General features: G+C 41.1%; 1 protein-coding gene across 1 annotated transcript in view; it reads right to left on the bottom strand.

Annotated features, from left to right (window-relative positions):
* Positions 1 to 8,809: 8,809 nt before the first annotated feature.
* Positions 8,810 to 24,621, bottom strand: part of gabbr1b (gamma-aminobutyric acid (GABA) B receptor, 1b) — a 63,922-nt gene continuing 48,110 nt past the window's right edge. The window contains exons 16-18 of the mRNA XM_029514416.1: positions 17,502 to 17,630; positions 11,270 to 11,413; positions 8,810 to 9,185 (exon numbers count right to left, since the gene is read on the bottom strand). Of these exons, the coding sequence (XP_029370276.1) occupies positions 8,898 to 9,185; positions 11,270 to 11,413; positions 17,502 to 17,630 (561 nt within the window). The 3' untranslated portion in view covers positions 8,810 to 8,897. The remainder of the gene's footprint in view (positions 9,186 to 11,269; positions 11,414 to 17,501; positions 17,631 to 24,621) is intronic.

The following is a 24,621-nucleotide window of genomic DNA, read 5'->3' on the forward strand; positions in this document are numbered from 1 at the left end:
CAAGGTTTTACTTGCATATAACTGTACACACTTTGAAGCAACAGGTTATGCCCCGTATTAACTTCTCTATGGGAGAAACCCCCGGTTACATGTCGACATTATGTTAGGTTTGACCCCTAACAACGACCAGAGCACTTCTCACAGTGTGTATGCTGGTAAGTGGAGAAGGTGAATGATGCTAGCATAGAGGCTAGCACAGGAACCTGGTGCTGCCCTGTGACTTCCTGCTTGTTGACAAGAATAAGCCATCCAACCAAGTCACAAGCTAGCTGAGAGTGGAAGTAGAGGAATTCCAGCCACAAGCAGCTGACAGAGAGCTGGAGCCAAGTGGCAAGAAAGAACAGTGTCTGGAGGAGGACAGGGAAGGTATGATGGAGCCAGAGATGGAGAGCAGGGAGATGGCAGAAGCAGAGCAGGAGACGTCATCAGATTAGGCAGATGAGAGGGACCCTGAGCCACAGTCACTGCCCACAAGAAATTATCCTTTGAGATAAAGGAATCCACCCAGGCACACACAATATTTTACATCTGTGTTGTGCTGCACCAATCGTGTATTTCTTGCTCTTCGTTGCTTTTGTTTTGTTTTCCATGTCTCCTCAAGCTTGTGTGTTTGTTTCTGACATTTTGGTTCTTTGTATGTTTTTGGACTCTCTGTAACCCTGACTTGGACTGTAGTTCACCTGAGTTCAAATGCAGGTAAGCCTTTTTTGTGTGTGCATTTTATTTTATTATTATTATTATTATTATTGCAGATAAAAAATGGTTAAACATGAGAGGAGTGAAGCCATTCATTAGTATTTAATAATCTAGTACCACTGAGTACAGAAGTAATGATACATATAAAAACAAACAAACAAAACAAAAAACAATCAAATGCACCATTAATGATGACAGCTCAACATCCTGAAGATTTGCTTCTGATGGCCCTGACCCTGACAGATACTTGCGCCAATGGAGGTGTTTGTTGTTGTTGTTTAACTCAAATGGCCTGTAGGCCCCTCCTGAGAGCACATCATCAGTTACACCAGATCATTAAAGTCCCTGCATTGCATAAAATACCATGACTCTGTACGCCTACTCATCCACAGTCTACTTCAGATAAGGTAGTGAGAAAGTTTTCGACAGAGTAACAGTTCCTCAATAGCTATGCTGAGGGAAAGGAAGAAGGGGAAGTCCCTGGTAATATGGTAATCCCATTGTTTCCTCCCTCAGAATTGTGTGAGCGGCACCAAACTCCTGAAGAGTAAAGTGTCATCAACACAATGTTTATATTTTAAAACAGATTACTTCAATAGTGCATAATACCAAGACCTTGTTCAAGAGCTGATCTCCATTACACCTAGTTGTGAACATTTCTATTATGTGTAAGATGAGAGATGGGTATTTTAATTAATGTTCAGTGTTTGTGCTTATTTTTCTATGGCATTAAAAACATCACGAGAAGAAAAGAAGAGGAACATATAAAATCTTAAAAAAAAAAACCCCAAAATCAAACAGAGGAAGTAGACAAAAAAAAAAAAAAAGGATGGGGGGATGGGGGGGGGACTATTATGGTTAACACAGAGATAAAACCGTAGTAGAAACACTACACAAATGAAACAGTAACCCTAACCGTAGAGACAGTATAGATTATTTTGGGTTCATTTTAAAAATGTGTATGGGTGAACATGTGCTTTTAAAGCACTTATCATTACAAATAAAGTAATTAAATTTTTATGAGAAAAGCTGTCTCTCGTGTTATCTCAGATCTTTGCACTTTGTCTGGAGCTGAAACATTTTGAATTCACTGCACCAGAGTTTTTCACAGTACCTCAACAACGAATATTAAAAGAATCAGCACAAATTGGGAAGAATAATACTAAAGCCTGGTTTGTGGTCCTGTGTTAAATCAGCGCTGTACCTATGCTATTGCCGTGACGCTGTCGTGAACTTCTCCAATCACACCATTTCGTAGCAGTGCAATTCACCGCCACAGCAGGACGGGGCTGCACTCCTATCCTGAATGGTGGTCATCTCTAGTTGATTCTTTGTTTAGCTTCTGACTTGAGGAGTTGTAAAGGTGCTCATATTTTCTGACTTCCTCAATGAGTCGCTCTTGGACCTGATCCATGCTCCATCTGTGTAACAACAACAAGATTAAAAATGGCGGGGATGGCGCAATCTGGAAATACAGAACTGGAAATATGTTGCTACCAAGCAAACCAATCACAGCCCTCTTGGTCTGTGCTGGGTCTGCCTCACCTCGACATGTAGTTAAATTTTTTGGGAGGTGCACGTCAGGCTACGGTGAGCCTCCCTACCCTGTGATGTAGTCCCTGGCATTGATTTAACGCAGGACCATAAACCAGGCTTAACACTCCATCCAATATCACACCTTTATCTCACACCTTTTCAGAAGCTTAACTGGTATGCAGTGGAAAAACGAACATTTGTAAGATGCTGTTCACTTAAAGTGTTAGAATCAAGTAGTCCAGAGACCATGGAAAGAGGTGTATGTTGACCTAGGTATATTTTGTTCTTTTTTATTTAAACTGTATTGGCTTTTCTTGCTGTTCTTGTTCAGTTTTCTTTTGTGTGTCCGCTAGTGTTACTCTAGAGCACCACAACAGAAATAAGGCTCTATTGTTGTATGTCATCTCCTTTGAATCTTAATCTGAACTAATTAAGTTTAGTTCAATTTTATAGTACATCATGCAATTTTCTAATCATCCGATTCATTTATTTATCCGTGAAAGCTAACAAGCCAGTAAGATGGGATGGAAATTAATAACTAATCAAAGGTGGAAATACAAAATATATAAAGTGTGAAATACCTGAGCAGGGTGCTTGGCCTGTGGCCAGATGAATGTCTGCTCACCTCAGCTTCCTCACAGTAAGAGTGGGGCTCTCACAGGGAACCTATAAGACGGCCGATGCAAAAAACAATCCCAAAAAACCCAGTTCACTGAACAATATAAACCAAAGGAGAAACAATTGAAGAAAAGTAATTTGTGAATCCAAAGAAACAAACAAACAAAAAAGCAAATCAAAACAAAACAAACAGGAGTGAAATGGGGGATGGCACACAAGTGCACTTATATCATTACAAGTGAGACTTATGTCTCGTTGAGCTCCTCTGTTTTTTGTGTGTTTTGTCTTTAGTCTGTTTTTGGATTCTTTTTAATCCTGATTTGCACTGCAAATTTAAAAAGGATGAAAAATCAGTAGTCAGCTTTACCTGCAGTTCAACCACAGACAAGGCCAGACCCTGGAAGGAGCCACCCACCAGCTAGGAGGTCATGGCTAGGCAGTGGGATCTAACTAGGGTCCTGGACCAGAACCAAATCAAAATAAATGAAATAGACAAACAAATGAATAACTTCACAAGTTACAGCAGCACTGAGGCTCAGCAGCGACAGCAGCCTCCTATCAATGATGCAACTCAAATCCAAATAACAGATAACACTACACAGGGACAGTTCAGCAAAGTAAGCCGGACTCCTGGCAATCAGCTGCACTGAACGAATGGCCTCCTGCCAGGAGCACAACAGAACACAACAAAAATAAAATATTGAATTCACATGTAGGACACAATGATACACACAACCCAATCAATCGGTAACACACAAATCACATAACCTAACACATTCAATCATATATAACACAAGTCCGAGGTCAAGTGCTAAGTCGGTGATGCAAGTGGCCTATGATAAGGCTGGCGGTGAGACACCTGATTTGGTTGATAAATTCATTGTTTGCCATGTGAATGTATGTTCATGCTGGTAAAATGGACAAACTTATGTTTGAAAAGCTCCTGAATTCTAAAACAATATGGATGCTATCCGGTGGGCGTTTCAGAGGAGCAGAACTATGTCATTCACAGGCACTTCGCCTGTTTCCACATAAATGGTAAGCAATAGTAACATTATATGTCAAAAATAATGCCATAAATTTCTTAGTCTAGCACACTAACCAGTAAACCAGCAGCCCATTTCGAATCAAATAACTATTGTAAGTGATCCAGCAGTGACATTTACTTAACGTAGGCTACTCTCGGACAGGTAGGCTAGCAGGCATCCATTTACACAAAGATTGACAATGAATGGTCTAATAAATAAATTTTCCATTTATTGTTTTAAAGTAATCAGATCAAATCAAATCAAATCAGATTTATGATAACAAAGTTACATCAAGGCACTTTACATATAGAGCAGGCCTAGACCAAACTCTTTATAAAATTATTTAAAGAGACCCAACAGATCCCCCGAAATGTATGTATGTATGTATGTATGTGTAGGTTACTGATATATATTATAAATAACATATCAGTAACCTACGTATTGGTTTATCTCATTTCGCTTTCCTTACACCCAGCTGTGTTTCTATTTGTGTTTCTTCTTTAAGTACTATGGTAACATAGCTACTATGTACGGCTCATTCTTTAAATCAGCATAAGGGGGAACAGGAACTGATGGAACTGATATGTCTGACTAAGGTTGGAAGTACTGATTACATATAGCATGGAAATATTTCACTAGTTGAATATGGCCTATTGCTGGAAGTGGATTAAAAAATTGTCACTATTGTCAGTGAGATGCATTGTCTCTAGACATGAATGTCTGAACCGAAAACAGGAGTGGTAATAGGACAGTGAGAATGCGATGGAGTGATCTGCATTCAACATGAAGTAAATTTTGAGAAAAACAACACGTTTATTTTCATTCTGAAATCATCTCTGATGTCAACATTATAGAATGTAGAAATATAGTTTGATCACTGTACCACATGAAATACAGCCTGCAAATGTAAAACTGAATATCATCATTATTTACATCATTATTTACAGTTTGTGTATGCACTATCAGCATCACTGACATCTTGACTCTTCAGACTCAAAGGTTTCAATACGTTATGACTGACAGAACTACAGCAGATATTTATACATGGTCACAATGTTCACAGTTAATACATCTGTGTCTCACAATGTAGATATTGGTCAGGAAGTCAGGAAACACTGCTACCACACAGAGAGAACATAAGAGTTAAGACTGACTCGATATTTCAGCTGCAGAACACAATAATAATGTGTGATGGGTTTCAGATGGTGGGAACGGTACCTCTGAGCATGGATCATTGAGAAACATGACATGACTGAACCCTGAATGAAAACAGAGAGAAGCAGTCTTTTGTTAGTGCAGAGACACACTTGACACAGATCTTGTGCTGTTAATATCAGCTCACAAAACTACGCATGTAAACTCAGTGCTGCGTGTCGCTTACAGCTCAGACCTACTTGCACAGATCTAAGACTGAAATTTTTGCTTAGTCATGTAGAACAGTGACATTGTGGAGGGGAAAACCTTTAAAAGGATCAGCCCTCCACCCAAATCACAAAGATATTCTTTTTTTGATCTCTAGTTTTTATGACTATTCTCATAGGAAACAATTTTTTCACCCCATTGATTTTTCATGTTCTTTTCCACCAAAAAATTATGAAGTCACTTTGGTGAGCGAGTGAGTGATTACTGAACATGTCAGGACTATGTGGTATTTAAAGAGACTACAGCTTGTTTCCGGTTTCCTACTGAGTCAGATACTGTTTTCTTAAACTGTTGATGAACCAAACTGAAGTGAAGCAGACACATCGCTGAACACTAATATTTTTGTGATGGTAACAATCTCAATCTCTCTGATTTCCATCTTGGGTAATGTGGTGATACCATTGGTTGCCATTGGCACAAGCAAAACTATTAACTGAACAAATAAACACTTAAGAGGCTACATTGCCAAAACAGCAGGTGGTAGATCTGTTTACACAGCAGAAACATTAAGTTTAATGTGAAAGAACAGCAGAAGGAAATGTGGAGTTTGAAGAAGCAGAAACTTCATGATATGGTTGGAGAAGAATTTACACTGAAATTGCTTAAATCCATTACTTCTTGTCCATCTGAAACTCGTAGAGGTGTGGCGGGCTTCACTACTTCAGTGTACTATATGTGGTGCACTGTTGAACTTGACTGCTGGTTAACCTGGAGTAAAAAAATATGTCAAAACAAAAAGAAAGCAGTAGGTGGAAGGGAGGGATTGGGCCAGCTTTCATAATCCTGAAGGTTCAGGTGAATTGGATCAGGCTTGAAGAGGCGTGTATCAGAAAAACTTTATGACTAAAGCACTCTTGTCTGGAAGGACCAAGGCTGCAGTCAAACTCTCTCACTTAAGAAGGTGCCACTAGGCGAAATGACTTCCAATCCTCCTCCTTAAGCACATGATATATTGGATGATGTAATGCTGGCCCACAATTCCTTGCAGCATTTTTCATTGGTGGGTGCACTCGTAGAGCAGTAGGATTCACTTTGAACTGCTACTGTTGTTTCTTAAGTCCTTTTGAATTCTCTTTGACACTTAACCTCATGCTGTTTTTCATTGAGTTTTGGGAAAATTGTTTAGGAAGGGCCTTTGGATGCAATATTATTTTAATATTCTCTCTGTTTTCATTTTTTGTTATTTGACTGCAGCCTGAATTGCAATAACACTTCTTCCATCTGAGCAGTATTAAACACAAGATAAAGTACGCATGATTTACATGATACTCAGAAATCAAAAGTCCCATGATATTTTGTCTGTATGCACATTATTATTAGGTAAAAAGAAGTGTGGTTTCACTCTCAACCACAATCTTATTAAAATTGAATCAAGGCCTCTTCCAATTTGTCCACAAAATTTCCATGAAAAGCGCAGAAGAGAAGTGAAACAGTGCAGATGCAGAGTTTGGTTTTGATGTGGAGGAAAAGTGTGATGTGTTGGTACAAACTGAGCCTGTAAATTGAGTAATTTTGTTGGACATCAAGTAGGTATGGGCACAAATACCAAAAAACAGCATTTCAGATTGAGGGTCCCCGCCTGTGGGTCCATACATGGCTGCCTAAAAATGTACCCAAATATAGTCATAGATCATGTTTCCTCTCACTAACTATGGTCAGCTCTTGACTTCCTTTAATGAATGGATGTACTTGAAAAATCTCTTAAACAGACAGAGGCTGTGATGGTTCAGATTTGGAAACTGTAGTTTGAATTAGTGTGACTTTGTTTCACATTAGCTCCAAAAAATACTGCCACAGAAACAGAGGAAATGGATTTCAGATGTAAAACAGATATGTGAACCAACTCCTCAATCCAATCAATCTACATAAAAACATACTGAGCATAACCCATTTTCAAAACCTTACATGTAAATAGGAACTTAATTGAATTTAAAGTTTATGTATCAGCAAACTGCTCTGTACTGGAATGTTCTCTTTGTTCTTACAGTTTCAAATCCTTCTTGCACATGCAGTTTTGTGTGCTGATAATTTTGTACCATTATTAATTTAGACATAAAAATGCTTTTGAAAAGCAACTTCAGGACAAACCAACTAATTCTAAGCTTCATCATCTGACAACTGGACCACTGTATTGACATCTGCTGTTTATCTGTGTTGACCAGAGGAAAACTAGATATCCAGACATGATATATATAATGGTGATTCAATTAATGCCTTTAGCTATGTATAATTCACAGTCAATACCTGATGGATGACAGCAACTTATTTTTATCTTCAGCCCTGAATCCAAAGGACTGGGCTTTTCCACAGTGAGGAGATTTATTATTAACACGCACAACTATGTACAATGACCCTGCAGTCCCTTTGAACGGAGACCAGTAACAATGTAAAAACCACCATTAACAACTTGAGTACAGGACAAAGTCTATCATATGATGGGTACAGCCAGTTGGTAAATCATCAAACACTTGAGGAAATCTATTTGACTGTCCAGTCACTTAAAAACTAACTATTGTACTTGTTGTACAAGTACCAATACAAGAATTTAAATGCTGCCATAATATCTTATTCTCCAATGAGCCTTTGCTGATTGAAACAACGGGCCTTTGATTTCATTTTTGAGAAATCAAAATCAGCTTCTCACTTCTAGTTTATTTTAACAGTAAAAATGTGGCTAAGAGTGCAGATAATTAACACTGACACAGTGCTGATAGGCATTGGAGTTTTTCAATCTTTAATCTGCACTTGAAGGCTACATACATCATACTAAAAGATGAAAGCTAAAGATATGTAGAAATACTGTCTTGTTCATGTGTAGGAACTGGGAAGGGGTGTTATAGGATATTGGATGCACTTTGCTCTGTATTTTAAAAAATCCACATTGGGCGATTTTTATTATAATGAAGCTATGGGGCTCTGACCACTGCTGCTAGCTCTCTGGATGAATGGATGTAAAATACTCAGCCTTTATGTCCATATCTTCAACATGGATCCTTAGTTGCCGTGGATACTGTATCATGTGTGATGTAGCTCGAGGGTTTTCTAACATTATCAAGCACAGTATGTAGTCGTCTTGTGAATATCAAAGATCTTGGTCTAACTAACTCATGGATGGATGTTTAATATTGATCTGGTTAGGAAATAAATCATAGTAAATTTTGAGTACAGCAGCCAACAAAGCTTTGTTTGTCTTCTGTCGAAAAGTAAAGACTTTTTTGACCACAGACTCAGATAGTAAGCCTGCCACTATTGCAATAGAAAAGTTGACATCTTATACTCGTAGATAACCAAACAGCTGATTCTGAGCCATTTCCTTCTTTCACACTTTAAATGGCACATGATAAACCACTGGCTGATGACATTTGCAACATTTTCTAATAAACAAGATTATACAAATTTTTCGCTGAGAGAAAAGTAAAGTGGCATGGATCAAATCAGAAAGCCGGAAAGAGTTGGAGATGTAAACTCTAAATCATCCTCCAGCCTCTGGATCGGAATGAGTTTTGGAGTCAGCTCCTCTGTCAGAAAATGATCTGTTCTTCAAACTGGGCTGTGAATTTCATTTTCTCAATAATAATTGTTATTACTGTTCCCATCTCACTTATACAGCAGCTGTAGCCGACTAGTGTGGCAATTATTCCGGCTAATCTTGCTGTCTGGCTGGTAAAGACTGGACGAGTTGGCAAAGGATGGAGGGGCAGGATTGGACTCAGAGGTGGAGACGGGGTATCCTGGAGGGGGGGCCAGGGACCTGGAGTCGCTGTGGGGGATGACAATAGATGGAGGGCTGTGGGTCTGATTGGTGACAGTGGATGCTCGTCTCCTTGATCGCAGGGCCTGTCGCTCCGATAGCTGGTTTCTCAGCTCGGACACTCGCTCTTCTTTCTAATGAGAGAAAGGAAAGGAATGACTCATTGATCTCTTGGAATGGGTCATCTTTTACTTCATCTGATAGTTGACAGAAGCTGTCTAGAAATACTAAACTGTGAGGATGAATAAGAGCCCAGTCTTATGTGAGGTTAAACACTGCTCCACTGTATAAGTGTATTTGTCCCTAAGATAGCATAATTGAATCCAACCTTATACCATTTCTAGGGCAGTCAAGTGATAAAAATTTTTAATCAAAGAAAATTATTTTATGAACTTGATCTTTGAGATTTATAAAATATTAAAATAAAATATTAAAATTCTGCTTCACTGCTTTACTTGTATAATGAACCATGTTATAGTTTTGCACTATACTATAGTATAGCACTTGACGCCTTTGTTGGGTCTCCATCACAAGGTCAGACAAAGAAAGGCCTACGTGTAAACTCTGAGGCCTGACCACGAGGGCACCTCTGTCCCTTTGTTCTCTGGAGACAAAAGAATCCATCCACAGACTCCATTTCCCTTCATCAGCTGCAGTTCTCATCCAGATGTGAACTCCACAGGAGGTGGCAGGCTCTTGTCTCTGGTTGGCAGAGAGTGAACTACAATGCAGGGATCGAGACGTCACTCCCTCTTTAAATAACTTAACTTATCTCGTTCTCTTTCTGGTATTCTTGCTCAGGAGAATGTTTGCCTTTTTGACCAGCCAACGAAAGTGACCTATACACGCGTGCTTATTCCCCCTTTTGGAGTTTCACCCTTGCTGGACTAGAGGAGACCCCATCCGTATCTGCGAGAGTCAGCTGCTTGCAACCCACTGACCTCTCAACTATTACCTGCAGAAGGAAAAATTTGTTTCTTCACGGAGACGCGGATAACTTCTACTCCCAGTGTCCCAGTCTCCAGTAAGAAGGAAAATGCACCAGAGGACCCGCTACTGGAGCACACTGACAGACTTATACACATACCAGTTCGCTCAGGAGAGCTATACCAGTAAGAGGTTGTCTGGGCAGAGATGTTAGATTTGTGTGTTTCATGTGCTTAGTGCTCAGTTATTGCTGTGTCTTAATGGACCGCCGGGTCCGCATTCTGATGAGTAATTTTAAGTTGCTGCCTGTTCAGTTTGTGTTCACCACGCTAAACTGTTTTGTATTAACCCATTCGGGATATTTATTCATTTGTGTTTGTGCCACCGTGAGTGAAAGGCAAGTTGCTTTGTCAGTCTACAACCAGACAGCAGGCTACAGACTACCGTCCACACTCTCGCTCTCTGTAGTCAAGGCAACTGCTGCTCTCCTCTCATGGTCGCGGGAACGAGAGTCGGTCTCCCTTATTCTTGATTTCCTGTCTCTCTCTTACTAACACACACCTATTCAATCGCGCACGGTTCGGACCGCACATCAGACCGACTTATCCCTTCATTATCTACCATCGAATTTGTCCGTGTGCAGAAACGCATCCGGCCACCGGTTGGCGCTGTCTGCCATTGTTAACCGGAACCTTGCGGCAGCTCCGCGGGTTGTTTACGTGAGACGCAACTTCCCTCGGAAGACGCGCCATCTTGGACCATGTGGCTCGCCACGTGATCCAGGCCAGCCATCTTGACACACACACTGTATAATACCTGTTTTGTCTTTACACCGCTGCTATCATTATGTGTTTTGCTTAGCATGAGTAGAAAGTATAGTATTTATTAATTTAAGTAATTGTTGGCTTTGTTAATTACTGTTTAAGATAATAAATGCTTTGTTTTAAAGAAAAGTCCTCTCTTCATTGTTGTGCATATTTTATTGTGATAGGTAGCTGATTGAGAGTGTTAGAGCTCAGATTTCACACCTTCACCATTCACCTAGTGCTGCTGATATTTCAGATACTGGCTCCTCTAATTGAACTGTTTATGAAACAACGTTTGGTTATTGGTCCCGGTTTCCGGGTGGTGCCCCACATTATTAACTGAATTGACTAATTTCTGATTTTATAATCCCTAATTATCTCTGATAATTAGAAATATCTATCTAATATCTGATGACCAAAGACACCCTTTTCAAACCCAACACCTTTGTGGTCTGGTGTCTCTCAGAATATAAAACAGGGCTGACCTCCTGGATGATCTTCTGCAGCTCCTTATTCTCTCTCTCCAGCTGTCTGGACTTCTCCTCGTCATTGTTGTTGGTAGATGAGCCAGTCTTCATGGTCTCCTGGGCGTCTGACTGCCACTCGCCTCGAGTGATCAAACGTCGCATCTGTGGATCACAAACATGTTGGCCTCACAGCACTACCATAATACTAATTTTGAATTTTCCTGTCACAGTTTCACATATGTAACAGCATACATGCACACAGACACACACACACAAACGCACATACTGACTGGCTGACTGTCAATGATGTGCTGCTTGCTGTATGTAGGGGCTGAATTGTCATGAACTGTTTCTTTTTACAAGTAGTGAGTACGTAAAGTTCAGCCTGTGCTGAAGAGGCTTAAACTGGTATTCTACCTAATAACAATCAGAGGGTGACTGCAATGTAAAAAGGAACTAGAAAATTCCTTGGCAGAAATTTCGAGAGTGACTCAGGGGGGCTGCTGCCGGGACAGGGACTTTGACCTGGAGAAATTCCAGAAGCATGTGCGCCAGACTCGTCGGACCGAGGCTTTGGGAAAGGCGATGAAGCCTTTTGGATAAGAGACAAAACATCTTTGACAAAAGTCCTGAGTTCAGTTGCCTTCGATTCAATTATTGGCTGGATATTACTATGACTTGTGTGAATGAGAATATACACAGACAGAAGCATGTTTTTAGACACACGCCAATTTATTTCAGATTTCTATTTCACACATACACCCTGTGACACTCTTGTAAAAACTGACAAGTGCTGTCTGTCTGTTTTGTATGTGTGTGTCTGTGTCTGCGTGTGTATCTGTGTCTGTGTTTTCTTTTATGCGTGTGTGTGTCTGTATATCTGTTTCTGTATGTATGTATATATGTGCCTATGTATAGGGCTGTCTGTCAGTATATATGAGTCGCTTTGTATGTGTCCGGCTACGTTTTTGTGTGACTGTCTCTCTATATGTGTGTGTCTGTGTCTGTGTGTGTGCATATGCGTGTGTATATCTGTCTCTGTGTGTGTTCTGTAGTCTAACAGAAATGTCAGTAGTAACAGTTGATCAGCTGCTCTCATATCAGAGGAGTCAGAGATGAGTACATGGATTTGTCTGTCGCAGAAGAAATCATTCAAACTGATGGACGTAGTAATAGTGTTCGTCGCCTGTGTGTTTGTGTCTGTCTTTTTTTTGTGTGTCTGTATGTGCTTGTGTGTGTGCCAGCTGTGTGTGTTTGTGTATCTGTTTGGGTTTGTGTATCTCTTTGTGAAGAAATCATTCAAACTGATGGCCATAGTCATACCATACACCAGCTGTGTGTTTGTGTCTCTTTGTATCTGTATATGTGTTTCTGTATGCATGTGTTATGAATAGGGCTGTATAGTTCTGTCTTTCTGTATATTTGTGTGTCTGTATCTTTGAGTCTGTGTTCTTAAGTAAGTGTGTGTGTGTCTGTATATTTGTCTGGCTGTGTTGCTGCGTGCCCATCTGTCTGCATGTGTGTGTCTCTGTGTGTGTGTCTGTGTATGTCAGCATGTGTGTGTATGTATGTAGGTGAGTGAGTGCGTCTGTATATCAGTCTCTGTGTGTGTCCTGTAGTCTAACACAAATGTCAGTAGTAATAGTTGATCAGCTGCTCTCATATCAGAGGAGTCTGATGACATCATTGACTGCAGCTGTGTGTCTGAGCTTGGATTGCATCGTTCTTCTCAGAAAGCCCATTAGAAAACAGGCAAATTTCTTTTGGCGAGCCTCTCACTCTGAGGCAATTTGTGACAAAACGGTAACTCCTATCTGAAAACGGACGATGCTGAGCGCCACAAGAAGTCTCTGAAGCTATGTGTGTATTTTGGTGTTTTTAGGATGTAAAATGTGGACACGGGAGTAACTTAAAAACATATGAAAATGTGAACTCCTCTCCTTCCTGCCAGAGAAAAATACATGGGGAGAAATAGCAGAGACGAGGGGTGAGCATGTCCTTTAGAGGGGCACAGTTCAAATTTGGTTTATCTGACTATTAAAGTCAACACATTTTTCAAGAGAGGACAAAGATTTCTACAACTTTGGAGAAAACAACGTGTGTAACTCAAACTATGTGCCCATGAGGGTGATTTACAATTTTTTTTTCGATAATCATCACCTTTGTGTATTTGTCTATAAGTGTGTGTGTGTATCTGTATATGTCTGCAAATGCGTGTCTGTCTGTCTTGATGTGTATGCATCTGTATATCTGTCTCTGTGTGTGTTCTACAGTCTAACACAAATGTCAGTAGTAACGGTTGATCAGCTGCTCTCATATCAGTGGAGTCTGATGACATCATTGATTTGTCAGAGTTGGAGAAGAAATCATTCAAACCATAGTCATACCGTACATCAGCTGTGTGTTTGTGTCTCTGTTTGGGTTAGTGTGTGTCTCTTTGTGTCTGTAAATGTGATTCTGTATGTATGTGTGTTTTTATGAATAGGGCTATATAGTTCTGTCTTTCTTATATTTGTGTGTGTGTGTGTGTGTGTGTGTCTGTATATTTGTCTGTGTGTTTTTGTGTGCCCGTCTGTCTATGTATGTGTGTCTGTGTGTGTCAACTTGTCTGTATATTAGTCTCTGTGTCTGTATATGTGTGAGTGTGTCTGTGCGTGTCTGTCTATGTGTGTCAGTGCGTCTGTATATTTGTCTCTGTGTGTGTGTCTGTATATGTGTGAAAGAGCGACTTTATATCAGACTCTGTGTGTGTTGTGCAGTCTAACGCAAATGTCAGTAGTAGCAGCAGTTGATCAGCTGCTCTCATATCAGAGGAGTCTGGAATGAGTACGTTGATTTGTCAGTCGGAGAAAAAATCATTCAAACTGTTGGTCGTCATCGCGTTCGTCAGCTGTGTGTTTGTGTCTCTGTTTTGTGTCTGTGTGTTTATATGTGTGTGTTTGTGTACCTCTTTGGGTTTGTGTGTCATTTTGTGTCTGTATATATCTGCGACTGTATATACTACTTTATACTACTACTTTGGAGAAAATGACGCGTGTACCTCAAACTATGTGCCCGTGAGGGCGATTTTTTTTTGAGAATCATCAGCTCACCGACACACACTAACTGAAGATTCCTCCGCTCTAAGCCACCAACATTCCATGCAATACGCAAACATGGGAAACTGAAATTTGCAGCAGAAATGAGGTGAGACGAGCAGGACACTTTAACTTTGATTGTGTAATAAGCGTAGTAGTTATCATACAGCCTGTTGTCACCAACAGAGTTCAAAGTCTTGTGGCCCGTTTTAACTTTGAACCGCGTTTCTGTGACAAAGTATGACGAGTGTGGCTCCAAAGAGGGGTGGGTTTGATCCATGTCCAACAGCTTCACACAGAGCTGAGCTAAGGGACCTGTGGTCGCCATGGTGATTTGAGAACTGTTCTGTTCAGCGGTCAAACTCTCCCCAAAAGTCTCCCGAAAGTGGCTTCTGACCAGGTCCCGCTCTACTGCAAATTGTGAGCAAACTATAGCTCCTGTCTGAAAAGCAAAAACACTGCAGATTCTGACAGTCTTTATTTGAATCAAAACCTTAAAAGGAGCGAGTACATGCAGTGCGAAGACGGAATGGGATTGTTTTGAAAAAATCCTTGGATTACATTATGTTCAATTGGGACAGAAACAGGTGTTGCTGTCCATCTGGGCCCCCCATTTAAATTTTGTGAGGAGCTCACCTCTCAAATCACATTTTATGAATCCCAACACCTACGTCTACATTTTGCCAAAAAATAATTTGTCTCCTTTGTACGGTTTGGCCGTGAGCTTGAGTATGAAATGAAAATGATTGTAATTTTTTCATGCTTCTCTCACTCTAGTTAACGAGCAGCCCCACTCTAGCTTTGAGGAAAAAGTGATTTGGACTGCTCCTTGGAACGCTCGTAGTTTGAAAAGTTTACTTTTTATGAGAAAATGGTTTGGTGTTTTGGGAAAAGCACAAGTTTTCCTCCATTTTAAAGTTTGAATGACTTTTCTACGTGCAGGTATGAGGTGCCTGAGAAAAAAGGTGAATTTTTGTGGGGATTTTTTTTAGTTCCAATTAATTTACTAGGGAAAATTTTGGCCGTTTTTTTTGGGAATATCTTTGGGAAAAATCGGAATCGCAACACGAAAAGGCACACTATTCCCAATCGATCCGCACCTTTTGATATATGTATTGTTTGGCTTTTCTCTACGCTGCGGGCCGCATTAATTGCCGAAAAAGTGACGGAAAAAAAAGATTAAGTAGTGCCTCGTGCTTTGCACAGAGGCACTACTTCTACAGCTAGATGGTGGGGTTTGGGGGTGAATTCAAAGCCCTCCAACAAAATTTTTATGGAAGAGGAACAATAAGAAAAAGTAAGGGTAATAAACACACCGAGTCACTAATTAGAAAATTAAAATGTATGTGAAAATGTGCCTTATTCTCCCTTAATTCATTAGCTCAGCAAACATTTTTCTAATGGGTTTATGGTCTCAGTCTGTAGTTTAAAGTCTTCACTACAGCTAAATGTTCATTTTTAAATGATGAAATCATTTAGAAGAAAACAGACCATGAATCAGGGTGTGCATTATGATGAGACAGACGATACCACAGCTGTCAGACAATCACAGCATACATCACAGAGCTGGTTAGAGCCATCTCTTACTTCCTCTCAGCTCCACCATCTCAAATTCCAAACTGGAGGCTTCAAAACTGTAGTTTACAAACCAATATGTGACTTAACATACAGTACGTCACTTAGTTCAGTTTCTTATCTGCTGCTTTTTATGTTGTAAATAAAAACTTTTTGCCAGTCAGACAAAGATTGAGTCATAAACAGCTGTTTCTGAGTACTATCATTGAGACACACACACATCATAACTGCTATTGGTAATTTCACAGGGTGACAGCAAACTGTGGACATGACTGCCCAATGCATTGACTGATGGGAAATTTGATCCATTTACAGTAAACTGATTCAGCTGAGCTTTCCATCTCAATGAATACCATGAAACATTCAGAACTTAATTGATTAATTGATTACTAGAATTGTTCTGTTTCTCTGTTTCATATGACAGAGGAGAGATTCTCTGAACTCTTCTTATTGTTAATTATCTATCATCTTTGATTCTCCAGGCTGTAGCATGAATGTGATGAATCTGACTGAGATCATTTATGATGTGGTTGAGCAGTCACATAAAAATACCCTATCATATCTGGTCTGAGGTAAATAGTCTGGCTTCGTCCAAAGGTCAAAGGTTTAAAGTTTTGTAAGGTTTATAAATTATAAGCTGAAATGCTATCAGTAATCCAGACCGGATCAGTCCTGGTCTGGCTCCGGAGAAACAATGGATGTATAGTCTCTGTGTGGTGGCTGAGGAACATCTTAGTTTTCATTTCACATTAACAGATTGGAGCAGTCACACTGCCTGTGAGATATTTGGCATCCTGTCCATTTACTATGTGTGACAACACATACTTACTAGTTGCGTCTATATTACTATATTGATGATAAATTGTGACAGAGTAAAGATTAAGACTGAGACTGCTAATGTTGTTTTGAGATTGTACTACTGGCATTATATAAAACTACCACTGTCCACCATTGTCTATGCTAAAACTGATCTATGTGACTGACATGACAAAAGCGTGAATAAATATATTTTTAATCTTATTATTAGCTGCATGTGGTGACAGCCATGTTTTGGAGATGTTAACTGTAATATAAAACAAAGAGATATAGCAACAGCAACAACTATGGCTACAACAACAACTGCAGCTACACATGTCTATTGTGTCTCCTTAATTTGGCTGTTGACGCTGAATGAGACCTAAGCCCTGAATGGAGGCTTCAAAAATGTTTTTGTTTCAGAGTCTAAAACAAGAGAGTGAGAGAGTGAAGGCTGTCATAGCACTGCATCATTAACTGTAACCCTAAGTCTAAGAGTGTCCACATAATTTTGGCAAAGAATACTTCTCTCTGCAAAATATTAAACAATCAAGATGGTTTCAAAAGGAATGGATCAATATACACAGACACACACTCCAGTGCTGACAGAGCAGAACAGCCCTTTGAAAACCTGAGCAGAGATTAATGCTGACACAGCAGGGTACAGCCAATCTATAGGCTATTACACCAGCCTAGATGACTTAGATCACTGACGAAAGCCAATCCATTCCATCTGACACTTAAACTGCTGTTGTAATCTTCAGGAATTACATGAAGAGAGGAGCACAGTGCTCTAGCTTTACCTTGGGTACGAACAGAACCACCAGTGTGATGTAGACCGAAAAGACAATGGCCAGGGAGGCGAAGGCGAAGGAGGCATCCTGCTGGGAGGACAGGATCATGGTGACTGGGGCTGTGATCATACAAAGCACCTGAGGGAAATAGTGGACACAAAAGTTTGACTCCAGACCGAAAATTCACACAGGCCAAATCCATGAACCCCAGTAGACTTAAATCCAAGTGCGACAGGCAGCTGTCAAATACCGGAGTTTCTTGTTGTATTAGCGAACAACAGTTTGTTTATTCAGTGAGCTTTAGGTGGAAATGAAAAGTATTTGTGTCAGACAAAGAAGCTCTGTATGAGCCCCCTCTGTGTGACAGGTAGAGATACATGTATTTCGCACATTTTACCTCTCTCTTTATTCTTTCACTCTATATTTTTCTGTTCTCTGTTTCTCACTTTACCTCTCTGTCATTTTAACTCTGTCTCTAGTCTCTCTCTCTTTATTAGTTTCACTGTCCCTCTTATTGTGTCTATCATTATTACTGTTAATTGCTGCTGCTATCGTTGATGAAAATATTCCACCAGAATGTTTTATTGTCAGTATAATTATTAACAAGTGAGACACTGATAACAAAAGTTTATTGAGCTGGCTTCCTGGTCTCTCCCGCGCTCTCTCCTCATATAATGTCTGTAAAGAGGTTGTGATATATAAAGTTGGATTCTGTAATTTTAGGTTTCTGGTTAAGCTGAATATCTTTTGAGACTTGTGATGGGTTTGATCCAACTATTCATGGACCCGGAGAAAATAATGAGGTTGACTCAACAGTGATGAGTTGCTGATATCTGATCATTTGGCTGCTCCTGTGTGTTGACCTGACAAACATTATATGAAAGAGGTTACTGTGTCTTCCTTAAGTGAGAAAGCTAACAACCAAAACATTAACAGAATATCCCAGGATTTGGTTATTTGACATTAAAGTTTCAGATAAAATCATCTGTGAAACCAAATATCACTGTGACCTTCATCTGAATCATGCTGCCCCCTGGGGGTTCTTCTGGATGGGTCTAATTAACCATGGAACCAGTTCATATGTCCAGGTTTTCAAACATCTGAGATTTCTAAGTGTTAGAAGAGGCTAATGACATAGTCACAGAAACAAACAAGCAAACAAAAAAACAACAACAACAACATCAAATTCATTTGAATAGTATCCAGTATCAACCATCCAGGGAATAAAGTCACTGTTGACAGAAGTCAGTGAGACAGAACTGAAGGCCAGTCAGTCTCTGCTCTAGGTGCTGACTGAAACACTCAGCATCCTCTACACTGAGCTCACATTGAGGAGGGCATTTGACTTAATGAATTTAACAAAAAATTCAGCAGTGCATGTTTTTGGACTGCAACAGAAGAGTTAGCCCTATAACCACTCACTCACTGTGACCAACATACTCTGACTGAGTGATGGTCATTTTTCTCAGCTGCTATAGTGTCCTGGCTGCTCAGGAACTGCTGGGAAGGAAAACAGTGCTTCCCCTATACACTGAGCTATGCCTCCACTACAGCAAATAAACTACTTTTATTATTTGTACCTTTACTAATAAAGGAGGCCCATCTGACAAATCGAGCATGAGAAAGAGAAGGAGAGGGAAAGAGAAAGAGAGAGAAATCATTCATTCTAACTTTGTCTCTGAATAATGATTTTATTAATAAATAAAGGCCAAGCAGAAATCACAACTCAGCCTTTGTGGTTTCAAAGTCAGGACGTGACCATAAGTGATCCAGACATGCACTACGTTAGGAGGACCTAGTCTTGTTAATCATGTAGCTGAAACTAAACTTGTAGCAAAGTTCAATTTTTGACGTATATAGTAAAAGTGGACTAACAGGAGATTAAGTGGCATTGGTCAGACAAGAGGAAGAAGAAGTGAGGGAGATGATGCAGGGAGGATATGAATTAGATAGGGAGTCAGAGGATGGAGGAGTGAGGGACTGAGCATCAGATGAAACAGGAGAGAGGTGGAAGTGAAGACGGAAATTGATATACATTGATCGACAGTTGTCATCTCTGTGCAGAAACTGAAAAGTCTCAACCCTACTGGGAGGTAGAAACAGCAGCGTAGCTTGCGCTCTGTTGTGTCATTACTTACACACAGCGATGCCCAAAAAATCCTGTCACACACACAACCCCTCTAATTCATTTCAGCCACCTCAGTGGAACAAATTGCATTTTTGTGCACAGGGCTCTCCTGGGGGAGGGTGAATCACTGTCATTCAGCCAGAGACAGACTTTCCACACCACTGTTCATTTCATGAAGACATAAAAGAAAAAATTAACAATATTTTTCGCACTAAAAGCACATAAGCAGCCTGGAAAAATGAGGATTGTGATAAAATGTATTCAATTTTTCATCAACAAATTTTAATGAAACAATCATTAGCAAAACACTTTTTTCTGGTGTTCAGAAGACTTTAGTTGTTTGACCTGCTGCTTTGAACAGTGATCTACAATCCACTGAAACATTCAGGCCAGTGGGGGAGATCTGAATATTACCCTCAGTCAGAGAGAAAATTCTGGATTAATCTGTGTGCATCTAAACCATGGTTACCAGCCGTTTCTAGCTCATGGCCCGTAATTGGTCCCATTACAATGCAGAGGGCATGCCTTCTCCAAGCACTATTAATTTTAAGCATAACAATGACAGGCAGAGTGAGTGGAAAAGTACTGAATGGGAGCTGGGCAACAGAACCCCCCTCAAGAGACGGTTCCTGACTTCCCAAAAAGCTAACCAAGCAGATACACTTGGGTGCCAGTCCTCTCAGTCTGGCCAGTGGACTGGGTTGGTACCTGGAGGACAGGCTTGCTGAGGCCCCAATGACTGTACAGAATTCCCTCCATAACAAAGATGAGAATTGGAATACCTGATCAGATAACCATGTCAATGGGAAGATCATGAGGCAAAACACATGTTGGAGGACCAGTGTGGCTGTCTCTTTCACAGAGGGGAGCTCCATCAATAGAATAAAGTGAGCCATCTTGCCGAACTGGTCGACAACAGTCAGGATGGTAGTATGGCCCCGAAATGGTGGTAGGCCAGTGGGGATGTCTAGGGAGGTGTGGGACCAAGGCCTATAGGGCATCAGGAGAGGTTGCAGAGTCCAGCACAGTCTCGACCCTCTCCAGACTGTGTTGATGCTGTGTGCACTGAGTCCATGTTGTGGCCAGATTGTACTGTAACAGGCTTGTTTAAGAAACTAAGTGCAACACAAACAGCAATGGACAGTTGGTAATGACCTTTATTAGTGGCCACAGCAGATAAACAGGATAAGCAGGATCAGAAGGTCTTGGGGAATGCTCAGAGTTCATGGGGGAGTACAGAAGTCCGTTGATTAGGGGTGTAACCAGGGCAGGGGAGCAGAACAGAACAATAGATGCTGCCTTGAACTCAGTGGAGGGGAGGAGAAGGTAAAGTGTCCTCAGGAGCAGCCCACCAAGCAGTTCCACGAAGAAAGGTTCCAGAGACTCAGTTGCTGAAGTCATGGTTGGCAACAGGGAGCCAGTCCAGAAGTGAGTGCTGGAGAGTCACACATGAAAAGGCGAAGAACAGTCCGGCAAAGGAGTGATGTGGAGCTGGTGAATATATGCTGGACTGATAGCAGTAGATGAAGAGCAGCTGTGCTCACAGATGAGTACAGTTGGCTTAATGAGGGGCTGTGGCTTGGCAGGCAGAGCGAGTGGAAAAGTACTGAATGGGAGCTGGGTAACAGAACTGTGACAACAGCATTTCAAATCTTGTTATTAACTTGAGGGCCTGTTGAAAAATCTGAGGCTCAAATGTATTTACTTTGAGATTTCAACCAATTCAAGTCTGACAGCAGCAGGTGTCTGTGAATTTTGCATAGCAGTAGGCAGCAGCCCCCGGTTCACCACCAACCAGTTCACGTTTCCAACAGGTTCTCCCCATTAAGCAACACACCGACTCTAGTTATTGGTGAGGAATGTGAAGTTAGCGACACCAGCCGCCATAGTTTAGTGCATCCCAGGGGCCAGAGCGGGCGACATCCAGTCTTAAATGAAACTGCTGGCTAAGGACAAGTGCAAATTTGGTAAAGTGGTTTCATGTCAGTGTCAATTCATGTTAGCAGTAACGACACAAGACTACACCAGTCAGAGGTCACAAAGAATAATGTGAAGTTGGTGCGTAAGTCGGCTGGCAACACCTTAAAGATGTGATATAAGAAAACAGCCCAGTCCTGTGATAATTTTGGGTTAAAATTGGATATAAATACCATAATAAATTGTAGTTGTTCTGCTGGATCCACACTACCTCAATCTCCAGTTGTCTTTTTAAAATGAGCCTAAAAGTACAAAATTAGTGGGACAACTGCAAAACAGGAAAAGGAAAAAACAGAAAACCTGTGATTTTCAGTAATGAAAAATCAACCTTATGATGTGTTTGAAATGTCTGTCAGTATGGTTGTCTTAAGTTGTAATTAAGATATAAACTCCACTCATTTGGATAGATGAATGCTGGTGCTCTATCCATATTAGACTCCTGTGTCATAATCTGCACAACCCTATGCTGCTCCACCACACTGGAGCATGTAGAGCGTATAGTACACCTTTTTTTTTATGTCTGTTATGAGTGTGTGCTGGGGGAGGTTCTACTATGTTTGCAACTCATGCAGTCTGTTGTTGGCTTTGCTTGAGCGATGAATATGGCCAGAAATGCTCCTGGCTTTGGTGAGAAGGGATGTCACAGTCCTGTCCTGCCACGGTGCTTTGGTCATCACCAAGTGAAACGTATGGGACACGCATTGAATGTGCCCATATTCAGTCAAAGCGTTCACCATGTTGGCTGCATTATATGAAACAACAAACGTGATTGTAACAGACTTTCCAACAGACTCTTTCCATTCTCAAATTTTTTCCCTAAGGCAGCACAGAATGTTGTGTGATGTGTGCTCAATGTCCAGCACACTGACATTTAGCAGCCCTTTGTTCCTCTGTACTGAAGATTCCCCAACACATTCACACCAGTGCCAAATAAAACAGAGATACAGATAGGCGTTGTGGTTGCTGGTCCAGAAATCAGAAGTGAGGTTATTGATACCTCCCTCAGCTGGCTTAAGTGAGTGGACCAACTCCCCTCTTGTTGCCTCATACAGTTCAGGTGCTACAGTTCGGCTGAAATAGTGCCTCAATTGGATCTTATACTTGGGCTCTAAAAAGGCAACAAGTGAGTAAAACCTCTCCTCTCCACCACAGAGTAAGGCTCAAGATCAGTGCAGATAATTTTGTCAATCATCTCTGTCATTTGTTTAGGATGGTAGGCTGGTAATGGCTGCTTTGTTGCAAATGCAGCGAGTATTGGTGACAGTGAGCCTTTAGCAGCACCCAGCTGAACACCAGTGTTCTGGGAAGTGTAGCCAGAAGAAGTGGAGGTGGTGGCTGATTCAGTGCACTTTCTCATGTGATGAACATATATGAAATGGTTTTGTAGCGATGTTGTATTGTAATGCCTTGAATCCCTACCTATGCTGATTTTGGACTTGTAAAGCTTACAAATGGCTTTGGTGGGATTGTTTACACTGATCGTAAATGAGTCCCATACTGCAGAGGACTGGTCTTTTTTGGTGGAGGTTCTCCATGAACAGATGCAATATTGGGCAGAAGGTGAGTGCTGCTGCCACTGTTGTTTTTACTACTGTTTTTATCCTCATTGCCCTGTGAAGTACTCCCAGTCCTTATATCACTCATTGCCTCACTAAAAGACAGAGAGAGAAAAAGAGAGCAGAATGTGTCTGCGTGAGGGAGTGAGTGTGGGTGTGTGCACACTGCGCAGTTACATGTTGGTTATTTAAAGCCTAAAAAGCCTCAATATAAGGTAAGAACAGCGAAGTAGGAGCATGCTGAAGAAAACCTACAAGATATCAAAAAATACTTGTGTCGGAGAAAATGCAGACAGGCTGTCTGTGTGTTGTGTGGGGCTGCAGGGGGGCGCGATCTGTGACAAGCCTATCAGACACACACACGCACAACTCCCTGAGGAGGATTTTTCTTCAGTCTGAGCATGGATATTGACTCTTGTTACGAGTTGTGGTACTTGTAGTCGTCAAAATTGCTCTATCCGCATCTGCATCTTATACTCGTGTCATCTGAGTATCCAGCTCACTCCTAATAACGTTTCTGTATTCTTACGTGACTAGTGCATTGTTTCACGTCATGTTCTGTAGTGCATCCCTCAGGACCCAAATTTGGGGGCAAAGCAAGTTGTCTGCATATTATGGGACAAGTTTTTCAGAATCTATGGATTGCCAAAACTAAGCCACTCTGATCAATGTGCTAACTTTGAGTACAAGCTCATCAAGGATGTTTTTGAGTTGGCAGGTTCGCACAAGTCCCATACAACTCCATATCACCTCATGATAAGAACTATCCCCCCAAAGTACAAGTCTAAGTGGCAGCAGATGCTCCAAATGTTCGCCTTCTGATATAATTGCACAGTGCACGAGACCATGGGCTTTGCACCATTTTACTTGACGTTTGGACTTATCCCACGCTTGCCCACCAAAATCATGTTCCATCATGTCCAAGAGAATGATGGCATTGTCAGCTGCCATGAATTTGTGAACCACCTGAGGAAGGATCTCTCTGAGGCCACACATACTGCTCTGCAGCATGCCTATGGCGAGCAGAGTCGTCACGCCAAAATCTATAATCCCAAAGTCAAAGGGTTGCCGTTGATGGTCGGAGACCGTGTGCTGCTAGCCAATCAGGGTGAGAAAAGCAAGAAAAAGGTTGCATGCTGCTGGGATTCAACCACTTTCGATGTGGTGTCTGTGAGGTCTGGCATTAACGTGTACAGGATCCAAGACGGTGTTATGGGAAAGGAGACGGTTGTGCACAGAAACATACTGCTCCCAGTCAACTTTCTGATGTTCCCTGAGCAAGCTGGGTCCCAAGCAGTCTCTGGAGGGTCGCAGTCAGCTGTGTCATGTGGAGGTGGCCATAGCTCTGTCCTGGGTAATCAGGAGGATGCTCAATCTCCCACAGTGAATGGGCTCATGCAGTCATCTGTACAGCCTGAAGCTGGGAGTGAATGTATTTCAGAAGGGAGTAGCCTCAGTGACACCCCAC

This window comes from Echeneis naucrates, chromosome 11 (genome assembly GCF_900963305.1).
Source record: "Echeneis naucrates chromosome 11, fEcheNa1.1, whole genome shotgun sequence".
Classification (NCBI taxonomy): domain Eukaryota; kingdom Metazoa; phylum Chordata; class Actinopteri; order Carangiformes; family Echeneidae; genus Echeneis; species Echeneis naucrates.